The sequence below is a fragment of the Rhipicephalus sanguineus genome, chromosome 3 (assembly GCF_013339695.2).
Source record: "Rhipicephalus sanguineus isolate Rsan-2018 chromosome 3, BIME_Rsan_1.4, whole genome shotgun sequence".
In the NCBI taxonomy this organism is placed as follows: Eukaryota; Metazoa; Arthropoda; class Arachnida; order Ixodida; family Ixodidae; genus Rhipicephalus; species Rhipicephalus sanguineus.
In genome coordinates this window covers 153,273,482-153,289,650 of record NC_051178.1, presented here as the reverse complement: position 1 = coordinate 153,289,650, position 16,169 = coordinate 153,273,482, and the positions used below count along the sequence as shown (strand labels likewise).

The window sequence follows — 16,169 nt, the reverse complement described above, 5'->3', positions numbered from 1 at the left end:
AAAAAAAGTGGCCGAAAAAAAAGTATCTTAAGGAGAAGTGTTATCTTTAATTTGCAAAAGGAGAGAATAGAGAAACTGTAAAGGTAACTTGTTAGTTTTCACGCTCATAACGGTCCGACACTTCTCCTTATTTTAGAAGTAACATCGTGTAGGAGGGCTGCTTCCATCACCTGGGTTTCTTTAATAAGCACTTAAGTCTAAACAGGGGAAATTTCTGCATTTGAGTCCGTTAATAATCGGGAAACTCGGCCGGAAGTCTCAATCCCATTTTCGAGCTCAGTGGCAGAGCGTCACCACCACGATTGGTCAGAACTGCCGAAGAAAGCACTTTCCGATATGGAATGCAGCCGAGTTACAACGTCACCTCCTTCGTGGACTCTTCCATCAATCCATCAACTGTTTAGCGTACAGCAACAGCAGCGACGTGTTCGTTTGCATTCTGCGATTGCCCCGAGCTCGCATGGCTGAGAACGTCAATTTAAGAATTTACTGCTTTGAAAAAGCCGGAGACATCTTGTGCTTATTGGCAACAGTTCAATCAATCAATCAATCAATCAATCAATCAATCAATCAATCAATCAATCAATCAATCAATCAATCAATCAATCAATCAATCAATCAATCAATCAATCAATCAATCAATCAATCAATCAATCAATCAATCAATCAATCAATCAGCTGACGAGAAGTAATACCTAAAGCACGAAAATGTCCTCTACAGGCCTGCCAGCAACTCTAGTTCAGATGTGAACCCCCCTAAATGATGCGAATCTTGTCTTCCCTCATCATCAAAGACATTTGGTTGTCCCAATTTTGCTTTTTTTCCTTCTTTCCTTTTTATTCCCATCTACCGTTTCTAAATTGCCCTCATTCTACCATTGTTACACTCAAATAAAAAGATATATTCCAGTACGCAAACTGCTGCATCAAGTCAGGAAACTCCACCTAACACAAACCTTCGAGGAACTGTATACGTTTGCGCCACTGACTTGTTTGTCACGAATAGCTCTTGTAGCAATGCCACGCGTAACAATAGTGCATTGGAATTCAGCCGCCAAAACAAAACGACAGCAGTGAAAGCACGTATTCTGTCTCAGCCAGCGGGCCCTAGCACATCGAGCCCTGGAAACATGTATGCGGATATATGTGCCAATTCGAACCGCAAATACGCAATGGAAGCTATGCACCGCATAACAAAGTGGGCGTGTCGTGAATGCAAATTCTTGTGTATTCTCGGGGATCTACTGGAAACACACTGTGGGGTCGCGCCGATATGCGCCGATATTTGCGGCCACAGAGTATGTATCTATTGAAAACTGGCTTCGTAAGCTTTTGTTTTTTGTTTTCTTTTTGACGGGTAACAGCGTGGGCATGGGCATTTAGCGTGAAAGCAAGAAACCGGTAGTGATTACGAGTAACCAACTGTATTCCAAGTGAAGGCAAGCGCTCCAGGGGGAGGCAGCAATTAAGTTAGGTGGTCAGATGAGATTAAAAAGTTGGCGGGAATAATGTGGCCGCATGAGATACCTAAAGGGCCGGGTTTACTGGAGAAACGTGGGTAAGGCCTTCGCCCTGTAGGGGCTGTAGTCAGATTGATGATAATGAACAGCATGCTATATTGTACATAAGAGTAAAGAAGATTTCTAAGCGTGTTCCAACTTTCCAACTTTTCTGCCGCACGTAGAGAGCGAAATGCTGGCTTTAATGAGAAGCTGAATATGTATCCTTGGTTTATCACCACTCCAGACAGTGAGGAATTACTATGGTACACACGGCTTGGCACCGACTACCGCACCCACAATTATGTATATGAAAAATAAAGCGCGGTTGTGCGTTTCATTATTAGTCGAGTTATTAAACATATAAAGAAAGATTGGTTAGCAAAGTGAGAAAATTATGGGGTGTGCTGAGTATGTGAAGGCGAAAGGCTTGTTGGATTAAAAGCGATGTGGAATGAAGATCGGAGTCCACACGGCGACGTATGGGCACCGTGCAATGGAGTTTTCACGCACAACCAAGCGAGCCGAAGCAGCCAAATGGAGCTCGACCACGTCTAAAAGCGAACGCGACTCGCGCGTCTCCCCTCATCTAGACCGTGCATGCTTGCCAGAGTCATAGCCTCAGGACCTGTGTGGAGCACGTGTCTAAACCTTCTTCACGCCCCTACTGCGCACCTGTGGACTAAGTAGATGCGCAGGTTGTGTGCTCGCGCGCTTTCTCTGAATGGTTCTTTAGGAGCGACGCTCCTTAGGCCGGCACTCCTCCGCGCCGTCGAGGCTTCCTTCTCTTAAGCATCGCTTTATGTTGCAGTGGCCGGTGATTTAATAGGAAATGTTTAGGCCTTGAGCGGTTTAGTTCTAGCGCACCAGAAATTTGAGGTTAAAAGAAATAAGCTCTGTGCACAACTGGTTATAATGGTCGCCTTCACTTTCACCACCTTTATTGTGGATTGTGAAATGACAACCATCATTCTAGCGCATTACGTGCGCTTCGTCGAAGGTAGTAGCGGATGGTGTCACCACCTTGCGCCGTCTTTTAAGAGACAACGAGACGCTGCGTGCGCTGCGCGCTGCGTTCCGTCGTCGAAGGTCCTCACCGCTCGCACCCCTCTACCTGCGCTGCGCGCGCCGCACCCTCAGTCGTTCCTGCCACTGAGTGCAGCAGGCCCTCTCCCCACCCTACCACCTTCATGAAAGCCAGCTGCGAGATCAGGCGGATAGTCGTTTGCGTCCCATTTCTAACGAGCTTCGCTCATCGGTTGTATTCGTACACGGAACCAACGGAACAACTGCTGTTTTTCACTCCCGCAACGCAGGAAGGACGAGGTGGGCAAAGCAGACGCGCAGCTCTTGCTCACACGTACTTTTCTATTCTTGGACCGCTCTTTGGGACCTCACACGACCTTCAAACGTGTACATGTAAGGTCCTCGCCTTAAAAGTTGCAGTTTCGACCATTATTCAAGGCAATGAAGACATAGCTGGCGCATAATAATGGGCAGTAAGTCGTGCACTGTTTCGTCTTGCACACAGTCACAAACATTGCCCCATTCGTCATCGATTCAAACCTCTCGACTGTAACATGCTCACATATAGACTGGCAGGAATAATTTCGAATAGATAGATGAATCCTCATTTAGCGCAAATGTCTTGTTTATATGATTATTCTTTTTATCACTAACCAGAATGAACGATAACGCAACTCCGTTCAGTTTTTTTCACTTGCGTCCGCCTCAGTGGCACAATGGTTACGGCGCTTGGCTGCTGACACGAAGGTCGCGGGTTCGATCCTAGCCGCGGCGGTCGCATTTCGATGGGGACGAAATGCTACGGGCCCGTGTATTATGCGAGTCAGTGCACATTAAAGAACACCAGATGATCGAAATTTCCGGAGCCCTCCACCACTGCGTGTCATAATCATGTCGTGGTTTTGACGCGTAAATCCCCAGATGTTATTGTTAGTTACTTCACAAGGGAACTTTTTCATCTAGGCAAGACAGCAGCTGGGTAAAGCTCCTACATACGTGTTCCTTCTGTAAAGTGCGGTTAGGTCAAATGAATGTGTTCGATATTGCACTGAAAGTATACCAAAGCAAGGTATACAGGATGTTCAACATTGAAGGTCATAGGTTTGACTGGGCGCGTTGTCTACGAATACCAGAGTGTGCAGTACAGATGCGTAGATAGAAAGAGAGAGAGAGAGAGACAGAGAGGTCAACGAGAGCAGATCTTCAGTTCTCTACCCTGTAATTGGAAAGGGAAAATGTGGCATGGAAGAGAATAAGAGTGGAAGAGGAGAAGGAGGAGAGCCACAATGCCAATTTTGACTTTCAGTTTACTTCCGTAAATCCCCGAATGCCATACCCCACCAAACAGCGGCAATCTTGTTTGTCTAGCGTGAACTCTCGGAACCAACTAGATTAGGACAGAAGATCGCGCCAAGAGGCCGCGGCTCATGCGGTCCTGTACTGAGGATTACATACACTCCCAGTGCCAATCGAAGGACTCTGCGGTCATAGAGTTTCCTACAATATTTGTGATGAACTTCAGTAAAGTGACTTGCTGCGCGAGTTGGTTCATTCTTACGGTAGAATAGCGCAAATACCACGACGAGAGAAGATGGGAGACGAACAAGCGCAAACTATCAGCTGATTTTATTCGAAAAGTACACACATATATAAACGAGCAAGGTCATAGTCACGAGTCACCTTAGCAAACACTAAACTCGATTAGTGGCAGGCGTTCAAGTTATCTACCTCTGTGGCATGCAACATGATAGATGGCCTCGCTAAGTGTTTGCTAAGGTGACTCGTTACTATGACCTTGCTCGTTTATATATGTGTGTGCTTTTCGAATAAAATCAGTTGATAGTTTGCGCTTGTTCGTCTCCCATCTTCTCTCGTCGTGGTATTTGCGCTATTCTACCGTAAAAATATTTGTGAGTCTTAGCGCCGGGGACCCCAAACAGCTTCCTTACGCACGCTCTTGCGTTCAACCATGGAGAATACAAACGAAGGCTAGGGCTTACGTTCTCAAGCCACCGTGGGACCCCGGCAATAAAACTCTCTATTTACTTGAGACAACTGTGGCGCTGGGATCGTTCAGCCTCTGTTGGAATGATGGGTAGTACACGGATTTGGCTAGTCTTTGTGTTTTCGGCTTTGAACTCACCTGTGGTTTTGTTTATTGTGTTATGGCTTTCGTTTCGGATAAAAGAATGGCTCGTTGTGAACCACGTGAGCTTCTTTTAATTGGCGAGCCTAAATTGGTCAAGTTGCTAAAGCGCGACTGCTGAACTTCGTGAACTTCGTCTTGATACAAAGCGGCTGAAGGCCACACAGAGCCACACGGAGCAGAAAAAAAGTTTAGGCAAATCCATGTACTACCCATGATTCCCATGCTTGCTGAAGTGCCACGAGTAGCACTTCCTATAGACACTAGCGCCAGATTTCCCTCTAATGTATTATTATGAAACCTGCGGTTGAACTCCAATTTAATAACGTTTCTGTCTCTCCTACTGGCAGCTTGTTTATTTCTTTCTTATAGCTTGTACGCTTAGACACAAACAATTCAATTTATCCTTTCTTCTTCTCGGTCTTCGTTGTCTATTGCCATCACGTGATTGCGCCTAGATGTATATACCGTATTGATTTGTATCCCGACATGAAACACCATCTGCACGCCATATTCTAAAAGAGTGCTACCCTGTAAGTTAGCTGCAGCGATGCATAAACGTGCAGAGCTGCTTTTGGTATTGTCCAAAGCATAAATGATGGATTACACGCTGGGTGTTAAAGGTATACTGATGGATGCAGTTGTGCACACTAAGCACAACAGGATGGAGTGATGACGTTTGCTAATATGCTGCACGTGTGTTTGGTCTTGCATATCGAATTCTACCATCCGTAGCCATCAAAAAGAAAGAAAAGAAAACGCACCATGCCTATACCACTGTGGCGTGACGCGCCACATCTAGCAAACTCTACCGTGCGGATACACGCATGCATGTGTATATATTAGGGAGACATGGCCGCAACAAGTACCGCAGGCAGGCGCACGCATTCACAGACATATCGAACCACCATGTATTTGGCGCTGTGCGCAACATACACACCAACAGATGTAAATTAGCCGGATCGAAGGCTACGTCGAACTCGCGAAGCACCACATCATAAAAAATTAACATGAGCTGCGTAACAATATATTCCACGAGCTGTGCTGGCATATATGTAGGTTTCGTTGAGCCCCAGTCCCTCTGTGCAGTTTATACGCCGAGGTTATCCGTCATTATTTTTCCTATTTATAGGTAGGCAGACGCCTGCACGCTAAAAATGGGTGTTGTCATTACTGTCGTTCACTCGACGTATGCATGACAAATAAACTGCGTCGCGAACCTAAGTAGCGGGTTATTAGGGACGAGGTAGTAATGACGTTAATAACGAGCTTGTAACGGTCTGGTTCGTCTTTCATGTTTATGTTGGTTCCATTTTTAGGCACCTCTGCTACTAACATGTACATAAAAACTCGTGTATTAGATTGGACCGATAACTATATAGCCACCCAGGCCAACGGTCCAAATATTGCAGAAGTGTTGAAAGGCGGACAAGTTGGTATAGGTTCATACTGAAAATTGAACTGCGCCTGTTTGTGTTCCTCTTCTGTGTCCCGTTTGTTTGCGCTGCCAATTTTCAGTACGGTCCAAATATTTTTGTAACATTGATTGATTGATTGATTGATTGATTGATTGATTGATTGATTGATTGATTGATTGATTGATTGATTGATTGATTGATTGATTGAACGCCCCAAAGCGACTCGGCCTATGAGAGACGCCGTAGCGGAGGGCTCGAGATAATTTAGACCACCTTGGGTTCTTTAAGGAGCACTGAAATCGCACAGTACAGGGAACTCCAGCACGTCGCTTCCATCGAAATGCGACCGCCGCGTCCAGGATCGAACCCGCGTTTTACGGGTCAGCAACCGAGAACCGTAACCACTGGGTCACCGGTGGCTTCTTCCGATTTTAGAAAAACGGAAAGCGATTTGGAGTGTTATGTACTATTCTTTGAACTACTTGTACGCACCCTTTCCTGAAGTTATTGGAAAACGGTAACTATGGTAGCTTAGCACAAAGTAAGAACGGACACCCAAAAACAAGTCGGTGTCTGCTCTGCTGTCCTATCGCGGGCGTTCTTAATCTGCGCTGACCTGTACCATGTGTTGGCTGACCTTTTTACGCGACGCCAAGCAACGCCAGGTTACGCGAGGTATCCAATATCTCGCGCACAGGAAGTTCTATAAGCAACCACGTTGACTCCGCTTCGATCATCCGTATGATGGGCAAGCCGCGCATGTTAAGCGAACGGGAGAGGGTATAGAAGAATGGTTATGGGGCTGTTCTCGGATGCAGCGCAAGCGGACCGTCAATAACGCCCAACTTTCCTCGCGGCTGCTCAATCTCAGTTCTCTTCGGTTACACCTACCGCATTTTCCCGCTTTTTAGCCGCTTGCCCTCAGTTTTCTTTTTTTTTCACAAAAAGCAACGCAAAGGCAAAGATCAAGAAGAAGACTAACGTCATCATTGACCCAATAGCTCCATGCTTGCTACTACATGTTAGGAGTGATTTAAACAATTAAGGCAGAGAAAAGCAAAGAGGCGAGAAAGAGAAACAAGGAAAAACCGTGCTAGGCGGTTATTGGTATAGAGATGTGGCGCTGCAATTAGAATGCCCATACGTTCTTTCTGGGCCCTAAGACGCTGCGCACTCTCGAAGGCACGCACACGAACAAGAGTTGTCCCGATCGAACATATATAACATCGGTTAGTATACGTCTTTCTTACGTCGTAGATTTACGAATTCTGTGGAGGAAGTTGTTCCATCGGCATTTGTATTTCTTTCATTTTTTTATATTTATTTTTTACTACTCATTTTACGCGAGGTTTAATGCGTTAGCCATCTAATTGCAGAGTACCGTCTAATGCAATAAAGAATGCAGGACTACTATGGATTTTGCTGGAGCAAGAATGGAGCATTGTGGGGACACTGTAGTCATCCGTCACTTCATGTTTTGATGCAGCCTGCGCGACATTGTTACGCGGCGAGTGGAGTACAATCAGAGGCTAACGCCGGCTATTTGGCATGTCGCCGCCATGCACGCACTATGAGGAACTGTGCGACTACTGTCGCACTGTGTTACACTGCTCTATAGGAAACGTCAGCTACAGCACAAAAGCAACTCGCTTGCGACTACTGTGCATTTCATGCCGAGGGCCGGCTCAATGGGTACATGAATGAAGAAGAAAACCAGCAAACAAAAAAACGGACACAGGAAAGGAAGGCTACAGGAGATGTGCATTTCGTATTGCAGGAAATGTGTTGGTGTTATTCTAGGCTGTCATTCGTACATATGAGGTTATTTGTCGATTGATCCTTTGAGTTTAACGACCTAGAGCAAAAGTTACGCTGTGAAAGATGGTTTAATGGAAGTCATCGGATCATTTTCGGCCGCCTGAGTCTCTCTAACGTTCCTCTAAACACGCGCCCACCTTTCTCTCCCCCCCCCTCTTTTTTTTTCTTTCTTTACTTTTTTTACTCCGCTTTCTCATCAACCTGTGGCTTCGGCCGTCAGTCGTCCTCAGCAATGTAACGCAAATGTCGATGAGGCACGAGTTAGCGCTGCGGTAGTGTGAGCTAAATGAATTAACACATCAATTAGCCTAAACGACGCTCTTATCCAAAAAATCTGTTACGAAAGCGGACGATGGCGAAGGTGAGGTGAAATCAAGTGAATACGACACCTTATTCGTTCCCGAACTATCGGCCAGCCGTAGGGAGAGGCCGTTTTTTTTTTTTAAGAGTCGGTCGACAAGAGATATCCCCCGAGTGGCCGTGCTTCCCAACCTGCTCTGCCGGGCGGAACTCTTTCGCATTTTCCTCCACGCAAGGGGCGGGGGACGAAACAAATAACCGCTTAAAGAGAAAAAGAGTTGAAGAGAGAGGGGGGAGCGGAGAGAAATAAAGAGGAAGGAATGAAAGAGAAGTCAAGCTCCTTCGGAAGAGGCTGTCGGCCATCAACCGCAGCATGACGGCGGCGACGAAGCTAGCGCCATCTCGTCGTTACGGCTGGAAGAACTGGCTCCTGCCGAGCGCGAGAACAAGCTCGGCCCCCGACGACTATGAAACGAGTGGCGCGTTTTCGCTTGTGCGCCTGATCTGGCCTAAACTTTCGCTTGGAAGGAAGAGCAGGGGCGATAAAAGGGGGCAGCCTTTTCCCTACGAGGGAAGGAAACGATGGTCCCCGGGAAAGACGGAGCAGCGAGCAGAAGGCAGTGATGCAGCAAGGAAGGATAGAACAAAAACGCTGTAAACGCAGCGAAGAAAGGAAGCATTAGAAGGGAAGACGGAAAGAAGGAAGAGACAGAAGGAAAGAGGAACAACGCGAACTGCATGCTCGCTTGGTTCCGCAGCGTACACTGACACCGCCGCAACACGCACAAACGGACAAACGCGTCGCGTCGTCGTCTGCGGCTCAAAGTTTTTCGGGCGATAAATCACGCCGTCCCAGGAGCTGGCTACTGGGCTTGCTGTTAAAAGAGATTTAGAAGAAATAAGGAAAGCGAAGAAGGAACGCCGTTTTAGTTCTTACTCTTCTTTTTTTCTCGGTGGGGAACGAAAGATGGCGAAGAAGCGGCGTCTACGATGACGTACTCGGCGCTGTTTATGTAAGCATGGATGCCGCTGCTACAAATGGTGAGCGGAAAAAGAGAGGGGGGTGGTTGGGGAAGAGGGATGAAGAGAAGAGGAAGACGATGCGCATCTTGCCAACTGTGGAGAACGTTAAAAAATGGGAGGAGAGACGCTGAGAGCGAAATGTTCGCGAAAAAAGGCGAGACCCCATTCTTTTCCGGCGGCGCACTGCTGCCTTATAACGTAGACGTTTGCCTATTTAGCGGGCGCCGCTGGAAAAGCTCTCGCCCCGCCGAGTTTCATGCGAGGAGGAGGTCGTGACATTTGAGCCAATTGGGGTCAGAGGAGCAGCAAGCCGCTTGTCGTGACGTGTCATGCGGTTGTTATGACGCGCCGCTTTACTGAGGCTCCCCATATTTCACTCGTGTAAGATTCGCACGTATACATTCTTTTCCCCCCGAATAACACGCTACTTCAAGGCTATTAGCAAACGCTGTCGCTGAAGTTTAATTCTTTACTCCTCTGAAACGGTCATATCGACCGCATTATCAGATGTGGTTTTACTATCCGCAGCATTGCTCAACGGCTAATCATAATTATTTATATTGTTTATTTGAATTACGTGTTGTCTCTAATGCGAAATACGGAACAATAAGAAAAGGAACAGGAAAGAGACCGAGTCCTTTCTTTCTTATGTTCCGCACTTTCTGCCAGAAACAAACATGTTAAGCAAGCTCAGACACTAGCTAAACGAACCAGTTCTACTTATTATTTTTTTTTGTCTCATGAAATGTAATATTTACACGTTCGCGCATTGAAGTGATGTTTCGGATTTCGTAAAAGACAGGGATACTAAAAAGGGGATGGAAAAGAAGCCGAGGACAGCAGCGAGTTAGATGGAGCGATGAAATTAAAAAAATCGCAGGGAAAAAAATTTTATCAGCTCGCACAAGATAGGGCAAATGGGAGAACATTGAAAAAGGCCTTCGACCTGCAAGGGACGTGAAAACATTCTGCAAAAATGATGATTATGATTATGATAACGGTCGTGGTTGAGCAACCTGAACCCGAAAGAGTTATGTTAGAATTGTTCGTAATAAACGTTTTTAGCCAGTAGTGATGTTGGAACATCATTAGCGAAGCACGTTTGCCGAAGAACGCTTGCGAAGTGAAAGCTTTGTGAATATGGACCCTTGTTCCGCAACAACCTCGCATACACTACCACCTTTGCAAGGTCGCTTCGTCGTCCTGTTAATCGTATATATGCGCACCCAGCACACCCAAGTCAGCACAAAGTGCGACGTGTTTACTAGACGGACTGGCTGCAGTGTAGGTGTCGCAAGATTAAGGAATGCTGCGTTAACTACAATTGCTATGTGCCCAGAAATCCCAGAAGTGCATAACCTCGCTAATTGTCCCTACTGATAATTAAGCCCTGCCTTCGCACAAATGTTTGGACGAACGACTACACGTTCTGTGTTTTCTTTGACAGAACGTTTCCGAATGTTGCGGTCTCAGTGGCAGTTTCGTGCTCTCTTCTTTTCGTTTACTGTAGCGTCTTTTACGGTTGTGTGCTGCTGTTGCCCGTGCCCCAATGCTGGTTAGCAAACCGAATACTGCGATCTGGTTAACCACCTTGTTCTCTCTTTCTCTTCTTCTTATCGCAGACTACAGTTGTCTGGACATCAGGTGATCGACGTCGGCCCAGATAAGCAACATCGCGAGGCGCCTCTATCCACAAGGAACCAAGCCAAGGAACAAAAAACGGGGGCAAGCGTCGCCCCATCACGACGACACCGCCAGCCGCCGTTCGTCGCGTATATCAAGAGTCGTTCGCTGAGCCCGTATAGAGATGCTATAGGAGAGAAACGGCGACACACACTGCGATGGTGACCCGTGCCTAGAAAAGAAAGTCCGTGACCAGCGCGCTCGACGCCGTCTCAGAACTATGTTGTGTGCCTTATACGGGGTTCGGAGGACGCCGCGCTGTGATTGGTGCGGGCCTGGCGGTGTATGTGTGTGTGTCTGTGTTCTGATCATCTATGTTTTCTTTTCTCCGTTGTTTTTTCTCTCTCTCTTTATTCCGAGTGTTCAGGACTTGTGAACTGTCACTGATGCCTTTAATCAGTAATGGGATCAGTGACATGAACCCATATCGCACCGGGGCGTCTGCAGCGGTAAATAGAATGCGATGCGCAGAGAAGCGGTGTAGTCGAGAGTTCGACGGAATACCGTCTGCTAAGGTAAAGGCGTTGGTAATAAGCAGGTCACTAAACAATAGATGGATGGACGGAAAAACTTTACTATGGTCCCTCGGAACGCGCTTTAACACGTTGCGGGCCGCTCCCACGTCGGAACAGAAAGAGCAAGTCTCTCTGCTGCGTCGCGGCCCGTTGGACTGCCCATAGCTTTGTCGAAATAAAATAAAATGACGTTTCGGGATCCATACAGATCCCTTGTTGACATTGATACCGAAACGTCATTTTATTTTATTGTGATAGTAGCCAGTGAGTTGCTTATTAACGCAAGCGGTGTGATACGAAGGGCACCACCTCAACCTGCGGTGAGGTGGCGAGTATGTTTCTCGAATAAATAACCGACGTTGAAGGTGCTCCGTTTGTAGCCTTCAGCATAAGGTCTGCCAAGCAAATTACGGTGGTTGCATCCGAGAAAGAAATGTAAGATGTCTATAGAAGTAATTGTTGGCCAGTTATGGCGAGGATGACAGTGCCATCGCTGTGAATCACGTCATTCGTGTGATGCGAGCCGTTCTACGCTCGATATGCGAAGTCATGCAGATGTAAGTGAGTGTTCAAGATGATCATTTGTAATCGCTTGCTGAGGTCCTCGGCAAATGCACTCGAAATGCATAGTTATGAGCGGCCATAAAAACGGTAATAACAATAATAATTGTTGGGGTGTAACGTCCCAAAACCACGATATGATTATGAGGGACGCCGTAGTGCAGGGCTCCGGAAATTTCTACCACCTGGGGTTCTTTAACGTGCACCTGCATCTAAGTACACGGGCCTCAACGGCCCGTGTACTTGGATTTAGAAAAACGGAATGCTAGTCATCTTAAGTTTTGACGCTATTTGCTTCACGTTGATATCGTGTGATATCGGAGTCCTCTAGTGACTTGAAACAAACAATCTGTGTACGCTCAAGAATGCTGTATGTGCATCGCTGCTTTGAATATGTAGAAGGCCAAATGAAAAAAAAAAAACAGAAAGAGTTGAGAGATACGAAGGAGATAGAAGATACGAATATACATCTGCATATACCGTAAGGATAAGTGGTTGGGTATTGTCACGTTGTTCGGGACCGTTATCGAGCGTTTGAATTTATGTTTTGTTAGGTTTTCGACCGGTCGCTTTGAAGAAACAGACAGCGCGCACCTACGCTCCCGTTCTTCCCAAACTGGGAACAACGCATAACAACGTCAAGAACCGCTGTCTTTTATTTCGCTCCTCATTGGTCTATTCTTAACGTTAAATCATTTCACACCCTGGGTGCTCAGTTTCGAGGCATTAATTAATGCATACCACAAATGCGTGTTTTAGATGCGAAGCATCTTATGGCGGAGTTCAATCCGGTGGTGGTGTGCGGCGTGACCACCCTTACTGCGCATGTGCAAACCCTCTCCACACACTTTCTCTCCACTCGCCCTCTCCCCTTCTCCACTCCCGCTCCTCCTCTCCACTTCCCCTATGAAACGCGGGCTCGACATGCCGAAACGCTGCTTCGCATTGCCTCATGGTCCCCTTTAGCGGGAGATGGTGTAATTTTTTGTTTGTTTTCTTTCTAGTTGCACTTAAAGGCACTGTGTTTGAGTAACGCCCAGCGAATTTGTTGCTGAATAATGTATTAATTTCGTAAGCCATCGATTATCCACGCACACAACAACAGAGAAGGTGTACAATGTCGCGTGCTGCGTTCGGAAAGGAACACAAAAGCTTCTAATGTTAAATCGATAGTCTAGTCAATAATATATGCGCATCCATGAAACGAGGCTCCTCGGGAAATCGGTCACACCGCGAGAACTTAGCGCTCACGTGAATATCGAAGGAGCTTACGTTTCCTTTTTTTTTCTGTTGTGTCTGTGCGCTGATAATGAACGATCTGCCATTTTGTAAATCGTCCATGGGGATATGGCAAAGTGGCTTACATTCGTGCTTTGCTGTTAGTCACTCACTTAAATAGAAAGCGGCTCGACAAATCTGGTCCTTGCAGTTTTTGTTTACACCAGGCGGCGTTTGCGAACGCCGTAGCCGCAGATTGTTGAATATGTTCGCAGTTGGCACCATCAAACGTTCTATATACCTACTGCACCGCATTCGCGCGTATGACGGTTTGCGCGAAGCCCCAAGTTTTGACGCACTGCTGCGGTCGATGATGATAACGAGGCCGCGTAATAAAAGCCGGGTCCCTGCTTAACGTATAAAAATAGTTATGTAGCCTAACTATTCAGTAAGCGACGCTGGCACACCGTCGCTACAATGACCAAAACAGCTCTGCGTTCTATTGTGCCAGACACACAAAGCGTGCTCTCGATGCAATCACAAAACTTAACGTAGAGTAGATTATGCTGTTATATTATCCTGCATTTCCCGTGTACAGTGTTCGCGTTTTCGAGAGAATAAGAACGTTGTTTCGTACGAGATTTTGCCGTTTGCCTGTTGAAAGGTGATAAAGAGATTAGTTTCTTGCATTTCGATGCGCTTGCGCGGTTTCGTGCGTGCTTACCTCGAACGCGCTTGAGTAAGCACAGTGTGTTATATGAAGCCATTCGCTTACTGCAGTTTATTAAAGCGTGAAAACTACCTCTCGGGAAAGTCCCTGAAGGAGCGCCGACATTTCTTTCGCATTTAACCATCACCGGCGGCTTCAAAACGGCGCGATGCTCATCTCTGAATGGCGTGAGTCTCGCTGAGTGCGCACTTTGAAGTGTTGCTCAGTACAGAGTTGAACAGTGGCTGTTCGCCCTATCCGTTCAGATGTTGATGTGTGTTCGAGCGTCGCTTATTCAAATACTATCGACGAGCCCACTGCGTCGATGACAGGAGGAAATGAAACACAAACACACTGAACGTTTGCCGTGAAATCTCGTGGACATAGTGCTGTGCATCTGTTCTGTAGCCCCACGCGCGAATAATATATCTCGAGAAATGGTGGCGTGATCGCGTTGTGTGCGAGTGAATGCCTGCGTGAATGCACGAATGTATACACATGGTGGGGGCGTTTATGGACGCACGACATTGCTGTTTGCCCACCGAGAACTCTCAAAACGCCGCGTACTGTGTGTGTATCTTCAAGAAACAAAAAAAAAAAGAAAGATGAATATAATAAAAAGATTACGGAGCATTTCAGCTTTCTGATTGAAATGTTCCGACTGTGTTTTCTTGTACGGTGTGCATTTATTCTGTTCTCATTTCTTTCAGCAGTAAGGTGGTCCTGAAGTGTATTTCTTTATATGTTCGAATGCTGGTGATGGATATCGCGAGACTATACGAGATACGCATATATGCTGTAAACTGAGGCAAGGAAACAAAATCATAAGAAGCTAGTTTTAAAAAACAAAGGAAAACCAATACAGCTATAAAAGGTGACACTAAGAATAAAAACCTACCATCTACAGCTGCGATTCGAACCTGGGGTTTTTCAGTGGGAAGCGGGCATTCTACCCCTGCACCACTTTGGCGGAGACGCGCGCTACTCTTAAACGACGACAAATTGCAGACTACCGATCGCAGCGCCGCAAGCGGATTGACCCTGTTTGGGCTTCACTTTTCGAAGCTCGATCCGAGCACTCCCCTGGTCTAGTACACTCTACTTGCGGATGCCACAGTACAGTATGCCATGAGCGCCCCCTTCGTAACGGACATCGACGATAACCTGCGCGATAAGCCAAAACGTCAGTGACATAGCCCTTATCCCCAAGCTGGTTGAATACCTTCAATCACAGTTCACTATGTCCCGAGTACCTACAGCGGGAATATGGCGACCTCGTGGAAGTGGCCATGATAATGTAAAACGAGAGCGCAAAAAAAAAAAAGAAAAAAAAAGTGCCGTCTTGATTGGCTTATCAAAACCAGCTTGGTGAAAGCTGCTGACATTGAACGCTCCCTGTACGCTCCTTCGTGCGCGAAGTAGATAAAGACTGTTAAACCTGCCGCGGCCGCTTCAGAACATATGTAAATGGGCTTTCAAACCGATGGGAAATTCTCGGAGGTGTGAATCGGGCGTCGTTAAACGACAATAAATCAGGCGAAATGCCTCTAGGAAACCCATCCGTTTAAAACGCCTGACAACTGCAGTGTGGGTTTTTGTATTTAAATAGCGCATGTGGGCTTCTTTCAGGCAGAACTTGTCTCATTACACAAGCTCTAGTCCGCATAAGCTTGACGCTACAATTTCATTACCTCCTCCATTGCAGGGTAGAAAACTGCAGGCTCTTCTGGTTAGCTTTCCTGTCTTTCCTCTTCTTGCTTTCTCCTTCTCTCCCGTTCAAACACTCTTGTCAGTAGTAACCCAAGGCGTAATTATTTTTCAGAAAGTTCAACCATGACTTACAGCACACTAACAATGATGACACGAGACCAAATCGTTCAGAGTGCAAAAACCTGGAATGACTGGCATATTCAACAGTGCTAGCTTCTGTCTTTAATCTATCTATCTATCTATCTATCTATCTATCTATCTATCTATCTATCTATCTATCTATCTATCTATCTATCTATCTATCTATCTATCTATCTATCTATCTATCTATCTATCTATCTATCTATCTATCTATCTATCTATCTATCTATCTATCTATCTATCTATCTATCCTATCTATCTACTACTATCTAGCTATCTATCTATCTATCTAGCTATCCTATCTATCTATCTATCTATCTATCTAATCTCCATGTGGTGAAAACAAAATGACAATAGAGCTCGGGAACGGTCGTTTCACATTCTAAAGCCATTATGGAGGCG

The 16,169-nt window shown here is 46.2% G+C and overlaps 1 protein-coding gene across 2 annotated transcripts in view; it reads left to right on the top strand.

The window, feature by feature from the left end:
* The window catches only part of LOC119385985 (hemicentin-2), a 398,197-nt gene that overhangs the window by 352,651 nt on the left and 29,377 nt on the right, over positions 1 to 16,169 (top strand). The window contains exon 12 of one of the 2 annotated variants that reach the window (XM_037653341.2): positions 10,853 to 14,550. The exons of the other annotated variant lie outside the window; for it this stretch is intronic. Coding sequence (XP_037509269.2) covers positions 10,853 to 10,878 — 26 coding nt within the window. The 3' untranslated portion in view covers positions 10,879 to 14,550. Of the gene's footprint in view, positions 1 to 10,852; positions 14,551 to 16,169 lie in introns of those variants that run through there. 2 annotated transcript variants of the gene reach the window in all.